General features: G+C 33.4%; 1 protein-coding gene across 1 annotated transcript; it reads left to right on the forward strand.

Moving 5' to 3' along the window:
• Positions 1-1,372: 1,372 nt before the first annotated feature.
• LOC127724925 (mucin-2-like) lies at positions 1,373-13,068 on the forward strand. Its single transcript, XM_052231927.1, is given in 10 exon segments — positions 1,373-1,543; positions 1,758-1,882; positions 2,196-2,319; positions 3,091-3,273; positions 3,672-3,794; positions 5,896-6,181; positions 8,014-8,361; positions 8,399-10,498; positions 10,501-11,907; positions 12,929-13,068. Coding segments are annotated over 10 exon segments (4,992 nt in total). The 5' UTR covers positions 1,373-1,387.
• The last annotated feature ends 2,536 nt before the right edge of the window (positions 13,069-15,604 follow it).

Below are 15,604 nucleotides of genomic sequence, written 5' to 3' on the forward strand. Positions count from 1 at the left end.
TTGTACACTTTTTTGTTTAGGGGCCAGCTGAAGCCATCCTCCGAGTGCGGGATTTTCTCGATGTGTTGGTGGCCTTGGGCTGTTTTATGGACTTTGGTCAGGTTGTTGTCTCTTTGACGCATTCCCCCATTTCCATCCCAGATTTTATTGGTTTCTATGATATGTTTATATTCTACTGACACGCGAGACGATTTTAACTATGAAATTATAAATTTCCCCTACCTCAGGAGTAATATATCAACTTCCCCTGCATATGGGATATACATTTCCCAACTCATTCGGTATACAAGAGCTGGCAGCTGATATTCATACTTTATAAAACGTCATCAGTGTTTGAGCATAAAGTTGATAAGCCAAGATTATGTCAAAGAACGTCTTGTTCTTTTTCTAAAAAAAAAGGTTCATTCAGAGATACCAAGACTTGTTGATAAATATTCAGTTTCAACTCCACAAATAAAACAAGATGGTCTTAAATATAGATTTTAGATAAATATTCAGTTTCAACTCCACAAATAAAACAAGATGGTCTTAAATATAGATTTTAGATAATGACGTTGATTATCATCTTAATTACGTGTTATAGTGTTTTCTTTTTATTTGTCCTGTACACTATTTTTAACCTTTACTGTTTAGTCCATTTTTTCATGATAAACCTTTGGCTTGTACTTATACATCCTGCCATTGTGTTATTGTGCTATGGTCAATTTTGTATTCTTGTCTTTTACTTTTCCTTATTTACTTTGTCTATAGAGTGTCTATATTCCATTTTGTTTTTTCTTTGTTGAAATAGTTATTTGTTTTCATAGTGATTAAGATTATACTACAATGTTGACTGCTGTACCCCATTTTTTGACATTATTACCTGTTATGTCTGTTTGTTTTGCTCAATCATTGTTATCAATATAATGGAATTCTTTGCGACTGTCATACACATGAGAGGTTTAGCTAGCTATAAAACTAGGTTCAATCTACCATTTTCTTCATAAGGAAATGCCTGTAACAGGTCAGGAATATGAAAGTTGTTTTCCATTCGTTTGATGTGTTTGTGCTTTTGATTTTGCCATTTTATAAAGGACTTTCCGTTTTGAATTTCCCTTGGAGTTTGGTATTTTTGATATTTTTTTTTTTATAACTTTATTTTGTTTAATATAAGATTCACATGTGTGCCTCAAAGAAATCATGAATAAAGAGCACTAAGTAGCCGTGAAATCGTGTACCAAACATTTCAATATGAAAGAGGAAGAAAGAATTTGTATTTTGAAATGTTTTTTGTTTATATATTTATGACAGATATTCTCATCTAAATGATTTGAAACTACAAAATCCCTCATTAAAAACATTACTAGCGCTAGGTGGTTGGAACAGTGGTAGCGTAGTATATTCTCAGATGGTCAGCAACAAAGATTCAAGGGCAGAATTTATTAGTTCAGCTATACAGTACCTGAGGAAATATAAGTTCGATGGATTAGATATAGACTGGGAATATCCATCAAACAGGGGTGGTAAACCTGAAGACAAAGTCAACTTTGGATTATTGGTTAAGGTATAACCATTTTCATGTAAGTTATAGAATGTATGTAGTTTCAATATAAAAATGTCCTTGATATACTGTCAGCAACTTTCTTTGTGTATTTGTGCACTAAGTCTTACTTCTTTTGTTATATTGAGTCTCATTAACGCTTCCTTACTTCTTTAATTCATATTGGTTCTCCAATATTTTTTAAAGATTATATATGTTAAAAGTTCTTACTTGGCAGGATCTTAAAGAAGCTTTCGACGAAGAGTCCGAGACCTCTGGATTAGTATTTCTTCTTTTGACTGCTGCAGTAGCTGCTGGAAAACACACCATCGATACCGCCTATGATATCCCCATAATGTCACAGTAAGCTATTTTTGATATATTATTTGTTAGTATCGTAAATACCAAAAAAAGATCAAGTATAAACACTAGACCAAAGATACGGAGATCCAAAAAGTGTTGGCTTAATATTGTGTGGGCCTGTTCGATTTTTCCCCTCTGTATGAATGCAACAATGATACGATGCATGTTGCTTAACTGTTTTCCTTGTATTCATTATAATTTAATCATTATACTTTGTTCAAAAAATTAGTTCATATAATTTTTTAGGTTGTGGTATATCTTATTGTGTTGAGAGTTTTTTATACAACATTAATCTGTTACAGTATTCTTATAGGTACATGGATTTTATCAACATTATGTCTCATGACCTTCAAGGACCCTGGCAATCTACTACGGGACATAATAGTCCTTTATTTCCTAAGTCAAATGAATATGGTGATCAGAGATACTTAAATATTGTAAGTTAAATTATCTCCGGAAAGACTTGATTGGTTAAGGTGTCAATATATACAATCAAATCTATATTTGTATATAAATAAGCTCAGTTCTCTTACTATTTTACCTGAAATTTAACTTCACGAAAACCATGTATATCCTTAATTGTGTATGCATCACCTTTCAACATTTTCCACTTTTGTATATATATATATATGAAGTATTTCTTGAAGTGACACATGACGTTCTTGAAGTCATCTAATACTGAAAAAAAGCACTCTGATTTTGTGAAAATCTTTTAAAAGCATACTATGTAGCACATCTACCATAAACTTGTAATGCAATTCGTGCATAAGTAAATTTGGGCTCAGTATTCTCTTACTCATCCAGAAAAGTTTCATCATGTAAATTAATTTGATAGCAAACAATATCATGAAAAGCACTATGTTTTGTAAGAGCATGGCTACTATTACATGATGTTCTAAATGTGATTTGTTTAATTGTTGGTGTAAAACCTAACGTTATATTATATAAAAAAAGATCAGTATTACCCTTCTATTACCAAAGTGCAGTGTTTCCATTGTATGAATTAATGGTGGACTTCAAAGACTAAGAATACACATTTTGTCAAGTTATTATTTTTTTTTTTTTTTTTTTGTAATAATGCATTTTTGTTTTTAATAACTATACCTTCCAAAGCAAAACGTTGGTTTAAGTACTAATTTGCTTACCTATTACAGAGAGGGTTTTAAAGCTTTAACAAATAAATCAGTTTATTTTGTTTTGGTTTTCAGGATTTTGTGGCAAAGTACTGGAATTCATCAGGAGCACCGAAAGAAAAATTAATCATTGGATTAGCAACTTACGGGCGAACATTCACATTATCTGGTAGTCAGACAGGTATCGGAGCGGCGGCTAGCGAACCAGGTATAAAAGGACAATATACCAGAGAAAATGGATTCATGTCTTATTATGAGGTATTATTATGCATATTGTGTTTTCATTATCTTTATTTCTTGCAAAGAACATTCGTATAATTTGTCTAAACAAGTTTTATTGTTTCAGTTTGATCGTGAAGTTTTTTACGTGCATTTGTTTTTCTTTTGTTTTCCCTGGAAGCAGTGCCATTTTTTTAACCGCTAAAGAAACTTAAAATAAATCATTAAGTCAGTAAACGAATCTCATTTTCAACGCAGCCTTGTTTTTTCATCATTATTTACAATGACACATCTACACCAAAATTCTCCTGTGACTGTTGTCAGTCTGTATTCTATTTTTATTTTAGTTTAGAGTATACTTTCGTCTACAGTAAGTCTCATCAACAATATAATTTTCAAAATGTTACTAATATTCATGGAAAATATTATTGTAACAGATATGTGCTTTACAAGAAAGTGGAAAAGGCCAGACAGTGTACGACAGTGAACAGATGGTTCCATATTATACCGACGGTTCATTGTGGGTTAGTTTCGACGACGAAGATAGTCTTCAAGTTAAAGTAAGCATTCAGATTGATTACAAAAAACGCAAGTGTTACTCATATATTGTCATTTTCCGAGTTATTTCCGCTATTGCAATAGTCCTTCTTATCATTGAATTTGAATCCTGAACAAATCTTATATTAGATATCTTAAAAAATTCAAATGTATGCATGATACACAACTTCATAACAACAGGGACGAAGTTATATAAGTTTGGCTCAAATATCTCCACTCCTTTGTGAAGGAGAAATCGGTTGTAGAAATATTTTTATACCCCCGCTTTAAAAAGTGGGGGTATAAAAATATACCCCTGTCTGTCCGTCCGTCAGTCCATCCATCCGTCAGTCCATTCGTCAGTCCGTCAGTCTGTCCGTCCGTCTCATGAATATTTTTCGTCGCATCTTTCTCAGGAACTACAAGGATTTCTGAAATTTGGTTTCAGGGTTTATATAAGTCAGCTATACGTGATGCGTTTTCAGATTCATCATTTAACAACTTCCTGTTTATCGAAATATTTGGGCGGGGGTATCATCAGTGAGCAGTAGCTCGCAGTTTCAATTTTCTTTATTTATGTAAAATTTAAGATAAAAAATCAACTACTTTATTTATTTGATTTTAAGTTTAAAATAACTATATGGACAGGATTTTTTTTTTTTTTTGTTTTTTTGTTTTTTTTTTTTTTGTTTTTGTTTATACACAATTTTGATTTAGAAGAAAAATCGACATTGTTACAAAATACAAATTATAACACCATTACAAACACAATTCCATTTTAATATTCTTGTCATGGTTAGAAAATAAATAAATTAACACCATACAAATTCAATCCCAATTTAATAATCGTGTACATGTCTATAAATAAAACAAATCTTTTTTTATTTTTAGAAATTATCTGTTATAATATAAACTTCTCAAAAATACGTCACTTTTCTGACGTTGATCCGTTCATGTGACGCGCAGTTTATATTTCGTTTGAAGTGTCCTGGTGTGCTGTCGTAAATTCATGGGAGGGTACGTTGTTATTCTGCGGTTTCCATGTTGTAATGTACTATTATATTATTTATTTATGTATTTCTCTGTGCTGTATGTTTCGTACGTTTGTTTGCACTGTATTCCTGTCACGTAGTGTTGTCATTTTAGCGGTATTTTAAACATTGCCATATAAGCGGCTGGTTTGGCTAGCCATAAAACCAGGTTCAACCCACCATTTTTTTCTTAAAATAAAATGTCCTGTACCAATTCAGGAATATGGCAGTTGTTATCTATAGTCCGTTTCTATCTATGTATGTTGGCGTTTTTTTTTGTTTTTTTTGTTGTTCAGTGTTTCTGTTGTTCCGTTGTTTTCTTCTTATAGTTGATGTGTCTTCCTCGGTTTTAATTTGTTACCCGGATTTGTTTTTGCTTAAAAGAATTATGACTATTGAACAGCGGTATACTTGTTGCCTTTATTTATTATACACAATAAACTTCAATTTTATGAACACTAAAATATTTTGCTGAAATCTTTTCAGTGGATGCCGTAGCAAAGTCATATTGCTGATATTCTAGTAAACTAAGAAACCATTGTATTGTCTATCAATGAAAACAACTACGACAAAAATATTATCTATATACCACTATATGTTTTGTTAGTAGCCTCTGATAAGAAATATATTTACATCTGCCAAGCTCTTTATTATCCCGAGTCTAGACATTTATTGAGTGTTGACTGAAATGTAGATTATAATGTTATACGGGAAAAGATACGGTTTGAACATACATTAAACACTATACAAAGTAGTCATCCAGTGTGATAATAAATCCTTTCAGTTCTTAATAAATAGTATCTGTAGTTTTTAATCTTACATTACGAATCTACGGATGGAATGAACATACTGAGTACAATATGACGACCAATGCTGCTAGTGACTGTTGTTGGTGAATAAATATAAGTTGTAGCGTTGTGTGTATTCACATGTATAATCGATAGGAATAATAAAGAAGATGTAGCGAACTTCTGTGCAACAAGAGTAAGTATTCTAGATTCAGACATCAACATATTTTTTTTTTGCGTTTTGTTTCATGGGTGAAAGTCTGAATCTGCAGACTTCATTTTCAATATTTCTATTGTTTTTACAGATTAAATGGTTGGTATCCGAGGGATATGGTGGTACCATGGTGTGGGCTCTACCTCTTGATGATTTCAGGCAGACATGTTCTAAAAGTAATCGTACATACCCTCTTTTAAATACAATTAAGGATGAACTGATTATTGCCGAGAATGGTGACACACTTACAACTCCTTCACTCCCAACTGGAATGTCTTCTGCAGCGCCGACAACATCAGGTCCAACGACACAAGGAAGGTCTAGTTCAACGACACAGGGAGGATCTGGTTCAACAAATCGGGGAGGAACTAGTTCAGGTACATGGTATAGTGAAATAAACCAAGGGGATAACAATTAAGAGTTGCACAGAGCGCGAAATAATAACAAGGTCAAAATGAATCTTTCTATATCATTATTCTGAATAGCTAATAATTATACAATGCATATATATGTGCAGAAACTTCTATAGGAATCCTACATAATAAAAAATGACAAGTCTTCAATCCCTTTATCCTATTATTTTTGAAACAGTGCGAGCAACATTAAACCGAAAAAATTAAGCAGGTGCAGATTTTGGTAAAAATTCTTTAGAAAAAAAATTAATTGAAATATAGAAAAAAAAACTAATACTCGTAGTTTTTTAATATTTTCATCTTAAAAATGAAAACCCGTAAGAGCTTTCTATAATCACAGTTACTCGTTTACCGAATAGATATGTTTGTTTTGATAATTGTAATTTCCTAGGATGTTTCAGTAGAGTATAAAATAGTAAACTGCACATTGCTTGTAAAAATAAAAATATTACAAAGGCAACCTCGACGACAGTACAACAAAATACCAAAGAAAAATTTTCCGGTATGATCAATGTTATCAGGATTAAGATTTAAAGGTACAACATGTTAATTGTCGGGGAAACAAATTTTACTGATTGAAACAGATTGAATCTGAAAATTCACCTGAGCCTCTAAAGGATATAGTAATTTCAAGATTAGGAATTTGTTTTTTCGGACTCCTTGATTTTTTCCCTACTATACAGGGTAAAATGATTTGCCCCATATCACCCTCTTTTCATAGAAAACTTCAATAGCTCATAAAAGGTCATTATTAAAATTTAAGCAGATTCTAAATTTCTTTTCTTTCAATATGAGACCAAAATAATGCCAATGCTAAATATAAGGTAAAATTCCGAGTTCGTCTGATTCAACAACTTTGTCGTAATTTTTATCAACATCTAGTATTCAAGAATTGCATTTGACTAGTTCATTCGTTACATCTTCATCAATTTTATCAACCTCAAAATCTCTGTCTTCAAGTCAGAATCCAATGTCTCCATCTATGATGCCTGGTACTTCAACAACTCCAACAATCGATCTGTCTATAACAGGTCAATAAGATGATTTATTACATTGGTTGCAATGAATTACATTGTTTTCCCAGTGAACTAAAAACCGATAATTTCACATGTGAAATAAACGTGGTTATTTCACTCCTCTGATGTCAAACAACAATAGGCGTTTTCTAGACGTCGATGACGTCGGATCAAAACAAATTGTGAATGCGTAGACAAAGATATAGTTCCTTACATTTTCTACTTTAATTTCATAAAAAAAAAACATTTGCCAATATAATAAAAAGAATAACTAATCAAAGAATTCAAATATCGAAAAATATTAAACTCGTGACCAAACAACACTGATAATTAACTCATGCGCTACGCGCATTCGTCAATTAATGTGTTGTTCGGTCACTCGATGAATATATTTCTCTATTTGAATTCTTCGATTAGTTATTCTATAAATGTTTTTGGTATTATTACACCAGTGCTTCTAAACAAAACATAATGAAGGTAAAACACAAAAAAGGCTTAACGTTTCTCTAGTATGTTACTGTTACGGGTAATTTTCTCCTCTCTTAGGAACACAACCAAAGTTATTTCTAGTATGAACAAATGTAAAGTACATCATATCAGATTTATAATCGATAATCAAGTTTATACTCGAGAATCAACATATGATTTCAAACGTTTTAACTTCAAACAAATAAGGCTACGTTTAATTCCAGTTCATTTTCCATAAACTTATGACTATTATTTTTGTTATAAAAAAGATGTTTTCATTCAATTTATGATTTCTAATCTCTTGTACGCCAGTCACAGCATCCAGTACCAGTACTATAACAACACCGAAATCAACTAGTACAACGACATCACCTAAAACAGTACCTACGCCAGTCACAACATCCAGTACCAGTACTACAACAACACCGAAATCAACTAGTACAACAACATCACCAACAACAGTACCTACGCCAGTCACAAATTCCAGTACCAGTACTACAACAACACCGAAATCAACAAGTACAACAACATCAACTATAACAGTACCTACGACAGTCACAACATCCAGTACCAGTACTACAACAACACCGAAATCAACTAGTACAACAACATCACCTACAACAGTACCTACACCAGTCACAACATCCAGTACCAGTACTAATACAAAACACCGAAATCAACTAGTACAAAACATCACCTACAACAGTACCTACACCAATCACAACATCCAGTACCAGTACTACAACAACACCGAAATCAACTAGTACAACAACATCACCTACAACAGTACCTACGCCAGTCACAACATCCAGTACCAGTACTACAACAACACCGAAATCAACAAGTACAACAACATCAACTATAACAGTACCTACGACAGTCACAACATCCAGTACCAGTACTACAACAACACCGAAATCAACTAGTACAACAACATCACCTACAACAGTACCTACGCCAGTCACAACATCCAGTACCAGTACTACAACAACACCGAAATCAACTAGTACAACAACATCACCTATAACAGTACCTACACCAGTCACAACATCCAGTACCAGTACTACAACAACACCGAAATCAACTAGTACAACAACATCACCTACAACAGTACCTACGCCAGTCACAACATCCAGTACCAGTACTACAACAACACCGAAATCAACTAGTACAACAACATCACCTATAACAGTACCTACACCAGTCACAACATCCAGTACCAGTACTACAACAACACCGAAATCAACAAGTACAACAACATCACCTACAACAGTACCTACGCCAGTCACAACATCCAGTACCAGTACTACAACAACATCACCTATAAGAGTACATACACCAGTCACAACATCCAGTACCAGTACTACAACAACACCGAAATCAACAAGTACAACAACATCACCTACAACAGTACCTACACCAGTCACAACATCCAGTACCAGTACTACAACAACACCGAAATCAACTAGTACAACAACATCACCTACAACAGTACCTACGCCAGTCACAACATCCAGTACCAGTACTACAACAACATCACCTATAACAGTACCTACACCAGTCACAACATCCAGTACCAGTACTACAACAACACCGAAATCAACTAGTACAACAACATCACCTACAACAGTACCTACGCCAGTCACAACATCCAGTACCAGTACTACAACAGCACCGAAATCAACAAGTACAACAACATCACCTACAACAGTACCTACACCAGTCACAACATCCAGTACCAGTACTACAACAATACCGAAATCAACTAGTACAACAACATCACCTACAACAGAACCAACGACAGTCACAACATCCAGTACCAGTACTACAACAACACCGAAATCAACAAGTACAACAACATCACCTACAACAGTACCTACGACAGTCACAACATCCAGTACCAGTACTACAACAACACCGAAATCAACAAGTACAACAACATCACCTACAACAGTGCCTACGACAGTCACAACATCCAGTACCAGTACTATAACAACACCGAAATCAACTAGTACAACAACATCACCTACAACAGTACCTACGCCAGTCACAACATCCAGTACCAGTACTACAACAACACCAAAATCAACAAGTACAACGACATCACCTACAACAGTACCTACGACAGTCACAACATCCAGTATCAGTACTACAACAACACCGAAATCATAAAGTACAACAACATCACCTACAACAGTACCTACGCCAGTCACAACATCCAGTACCAGTACTACAACAACACCAAAATCAACTAGTACAACAACATCACCTACAACAGTACCTACGACAGTCACAACATCCAGTACCAGTACTACAACAACACCGAAATCAACAAGAACAACAACATCACCTACAACAGTACCTACGACAGTCACAACATCCAGTACCAGTACTACAACAACACCGAAATCAACAAGTACAACAACATCACCTACAACAGTACCTACGACAGTCACAACATCCAGTACCAGTACTATAACAACACCGGAATCAACTAGTACAACAACATCACCTACAACAGTACCTACGCCAGTCACAACATCCAGTACCAGTACTACAACAACACCGAAATCAACAAGTACAACAACATCACCTACAACAGTACCCACGCCAGTCACAACATCCAGTACCAGTACTACAACAACACCGAAATCATAAAGTACAACAACATCACCTACAACAGTACCTACGACAGTTACAACATCCAGTACCAGTACTACAACAACACCGAAATCAACAAGTACAACAACATCAACTATAACAGTACCTACGACAGTCACAACATCCAGTACCAGTACTTAACAACACCGAAATCAACTAGTACAACAACATCACCTACAACAGTACCTACACCAGTCACAACATCCAGTACCAGTACTACAACAACACCGAAATCAACTAGTACAACAACATCACCTACAACAGTACCTACGCCAGTCACAACATCCAGTACCAGTACTACAACAACATCACCTATAACAGTACCTACACCAGTCACAACATCCAGTACCAGTACTACAACAACACCGAAATCAACAAGTACAACAACATCACCTACAACAGTACCTACGCCAGTCACAACATCCAGTACCAGCACTACAACAACACCGAAATCAACAAGTACAACAACATCAACTATAACAGTACCTACGACAGTCACAACATCCAGTACCAGTACTACAACAACACCGAAATCAACTAGTACAACAACATCACCTACAACAGTACCTACGCCAGTCACAACATCCAGTACCAGTACTACAACAACACCGAAATCAACTAGTACAACAACATCACCTACAACAGTACATACGACAGTCACAACATCCAGTACCAGTACTACAACAACACCGAAATCAACAAGTACAACAACATCACCTACAACAGTACCTACGACAGTCACAACATCCAGTACCAGTACTACAACAACACCGAAATCAACTAGTACAACAACATCACCTACAACAGTACCTACGCCAGTCACAACATCCAGTACCAGTACTACAACAACACCGAAATCAACTAGTACAACAACATCATCTTTAACAGTACCTACACCAGTCACAACATCCAGTACTAGTACTACAACAACACCGAAATCAACAAGTACAACAACATCACCTACAACAGTACCTACGCCAGTCACAACATCCAGTACCAGTACTACAACAACATCGAAATCAACTAGTACAACAACATCACCTACAACAGTACCTACGCTAGTCACAATATCCAGTACCAGTACTACAACAACACCGAAATCAACAAGTACAACAACATCACCTACAACAGTACCTACATCAGTCACAACATCCAGTACCAGTACTACAACAACACCGAAATCAACTTGTTCAACAACATCACCTACAACAGTACCCACACCAGTCACAACATCCAGTACCAGTACTACAACAACACCAAAATCAACAAGTACAACAACATCAACTATAACAGTACCTACGACAGTCACAACATCCAGTACCAGTACTACAACAACACCGAAATCAACAAGTACAACAACATCATCTACAACAGTACCTACACCAGTCACAATATCCAATACCAGTACTACAACAACACCGAAATCAACTAGTACAACAACATCACCTACAACAGTACCTACACCAGTCACAACATCCAGTACCAGTACTACAAAAACACCAAAATCAACTAGTACAACGGCATCACCTAAAACAGTACCTTCAGGTATGTACAACCAAGTCTTAGGATTTTCAACATTTGAATAATATATACACTTTTAATACATCTTTGTTCAAAATTAAAAAAAATAGAAAAATGGTATCATACAATGTTTGCATAAATTTTTTTTGTTTTCAAAATGAAAAATAAGAAGATATGGTCTGATAGTCAATGAGGTAATTGCTCGCCAGAGACCAAATGACGTATATATAAGAAACCATTGATAACCGTATGACCTTCAAAAGTGAGAAAAATCCAGACCTCAATAAATATATTAAAATTTTATTTTAGTTTTCATGGATATTTTTAAGTCTATTTTACAAAAAAAAATGCATTTAACGTAAACAAAAGTTGGCACTAACTAAAAAGACACACAAAAAAAATAAAAGAAACAAAATTTCAATCAGTTCGTTCTAATATACATTTTGTCGCAGTCGGCCACATTATATTATTACACTGTTTAAACATATTGATAGTTTAATCAATATTTGATTGGTTGAGACTATCCCACGTGTCATTGAACAAATCTTCATATTCCATTCTGAGGATCATATTCCCCTCTGAAATGTCGGGATTACTTCGTGCGACGTTACGCGCGGTTAATGTACATAACGTTTTGAACGTTTTTTTAAAATAGCGATAACAAAAATCATTATCATGTTCAAATTTATTTCAGACGATAAAACAAAAAGACTTATAATTAAATTTTGATTCTTACTGTTTATCAATGGGTATGTCGTGTTTAGTTTGACTTACAAAAACAAGCGAATAAGAAAAAAAATGTATGCAAAATAATATTTAATGTATTGATAGTAAACAAAGCATAGGCAGTGGAATAAAACATTCATTTCCCTTTTATCTTTGCTCACCCTCGAAAAATCATATTTCCCTCGGGCAGAGTCCTCGTGAAATATGAATATTCTTGGCACGGGAAATAAATGTATAGTGTCAATATAACAAAGGCCATTTACTTATGGATAAAATTGATAATGACATATAGCATTTGTAGTTGATTATTATCATTTAGATTTCTGTGCTGGAAAATCTGGGAATCATCCACATCCAGGAGATTCTTCGAAATATATCTCATGTGTAGGGAATACAAAATATATACGTGACTGTCCTCAGGGATTGTGGTGGAGTCCTGGAGGAGGGTATTGTGATTGAAAACATAATGTTGTTTGTAATGCATAGTGTTGTATTAATGTGCGAAACAATATTGATTGGTTTAAAAAAAAACAAAAACACCAAGTCCTCAATTTGTCAAAATGAAATCCTCATTATAATGTTTCTGTCATTAATTTTATGAATTCACAACATTATAAGATATAGATATTTCATTGGCTGGTGTGAAGGATTTTACTTCAATTTTAACAAGTAGTTTTGTTACATATGTTAATTGTTGTTCTTTTATATAAATGTATCATGTTGGTTTATCTCTTGTGTAAAAGTGCAATAACAATTTACGGGTTGTTACAATCTAGCTTTATTTTATTTTGTCAAATTTATAGAGTAGGTCAGTTTGAGGATTTCATTTTTTAAAGTGTTTTATGTTGTAGTTTTTCTAAATTAACTGGTATCGAGCGTCCATGATGAATGTTTTCCCAGAGACATGTGTCGTTTGCTCTGCAATTGGTGCGTCTTATATTTTTACATGACAATCCAATAATTCATCATTTTATTAGTAGTACATGCGATGTTTAAATCGTTAATGTTATTATTAGTCACAGCTATACTAATTATTTGCATACTATCATAAAGCTTTTCTTGTAAGAAGTAAAGTTGAAATAAAATTTCCAAATATTGAAATAAAAATGAGCTTTGACGTCTATTTATCTTGTCATTTTAAATCTATATAGAAAGTTGATGTGTTAAATTAACATTTCATTTCATCAATGGTACATGTATTTTGCTGTGTTAAAAGAGTATTATTAAATTATAGAGATGTGGTCTGATATCAAATTAGAAAACTACACCAACAGACTCATTAAGCATGTTAAGCAGGTACCTGAAATTTTTTGATGGCTCATATCTGATTTGTTAGATTTAATTGATTAAAATGGCAAGAATACACGCATATTTTTAATTTACTGACGATCATACCGCACTATATCTTAAATTCCATTTCAAGAGAATTTGTGTTATCTTTTCTTGTCACATTGCAGGCAAGTCGTCGCTCCTTGACATATTTTTAAGTCCTTTATATCCATGCTTTCGGAGTATGATGTGAACTCGAAACGTTTTCTCCAAAATTTTTTCACAGGAAACATTACTAGAATAATAGCTTATTCATTAGCTCAAAGATAAAACCAGTACTCCACCAAATTATTCACAGTGACCAAAATGGCTATATGAAGAATAGATATATAGGGTTTAATATCAGACAGATTCAAGATATAATTGACTATTCTGATAAATTCAATGTAGATGGAGCAATCTTATTTTATGACTTTTCAGAAGCGTTTGATTCTTTAGAATGGGAGTTTATGTACTGTGCATTAAGACAATTTGGTCTACAAAAATTCTTTTATAAATTGGATACATACTTTATATACAAATATTAAAGGATGTGCAACAAAAATGGTTGGATCTCTGCGCCCTTTGACATTCATAGGGGGATTAGACAAGGTTATACGGTCAACGCGATTATTTCCGTGATGGCAGTAGAAATCTTAGCATGTAGATTAAGACAAGGCAACAATATAAAAGGCATACAAATCAAATTAGATAAAAAAAAAAACACATAGTTTAAAATTAAGTCAACTAGCAGATGACACAACAATTTTTCATAAATATATACAAGAAGTTAAAGTAGCCCTTAATATAATAGAAATATTTGGTTCTTTATCTGGTCTTTAACTGAATAGAGATAAAACAGAAGGTATTTGGCTAGGAAATCTGAAAAGTAGTGGAGATAAATATGAAAATATAAACGGTCAACAAAGCCAATAAAATGCTTAGGAGTATACTTTGGACATAACAAGATTGAATGTGAAAAACTAAACTTAGAAAAACAGTTAACTAAATTAGAGAAAATTATCAAAGATTGGACTAAAAGACAGCTAACTATCTTAGGCAGAATAATGGTTGTAAAGTCTTTATTAGTCCCAAAACTAACCTTTTTAGCACCAGTAATCAATATCAATAAAGACTACATACATGACATATTAAAATTTTAAAAAAAATAATATTTAACTTTATCTGGGACAATAAAAGAGAAAAAGTTAAAAGATCTGTCGTTTGTACAAATTATGCTAACGGAGGATTGAACCTGATTGATATATATAAATATATTGAATCATTAAAAATAAATTGGATTACAAGACTTGTTAACAATAATGATATGTTACAAAACTGGAAAGTTATTCCTCAGTTCTACTTTGATAAACTAGGAAAAAAATTACTTAATTTTCTATATGAACATAGATAAAAAACAAGATTATTCTCAGATATAGAGAATTTGAAAAATAATTAACTCCCTTTTACTTAGAAATGATTAAAACTTGTGTGAAATGGAAAAAACAGTAGAACAGAAAAAAATCTAAATAATTCTATTGAAATAAGAAAACAAATAATATTGGGAAACAAATACATAGAATTAAATGGTAAATGTCTAGTCTATAATCAATGGGTTAAAAATAATATAATATATATGAATGACATCCTGCATGATAATGGAGATATTTCTCAAAATTTGATATAA

This window comes from Mytilus californianus, unplaced genomic scaffold (assembly GCF_021869535.1).
Source record: "Mytilus californianus isolate M0D057914Y unplaced genomic scaffold, xbMytCali1.0.p SCAF_14, whole genome shotgun sequence".
Classification (NCBI taxonomy): Eukaryota; Metazoa; Mollusca; class Bivalvia; order Mytilida; family Mytilidae; genus Mytilus; species Mytilus californianus.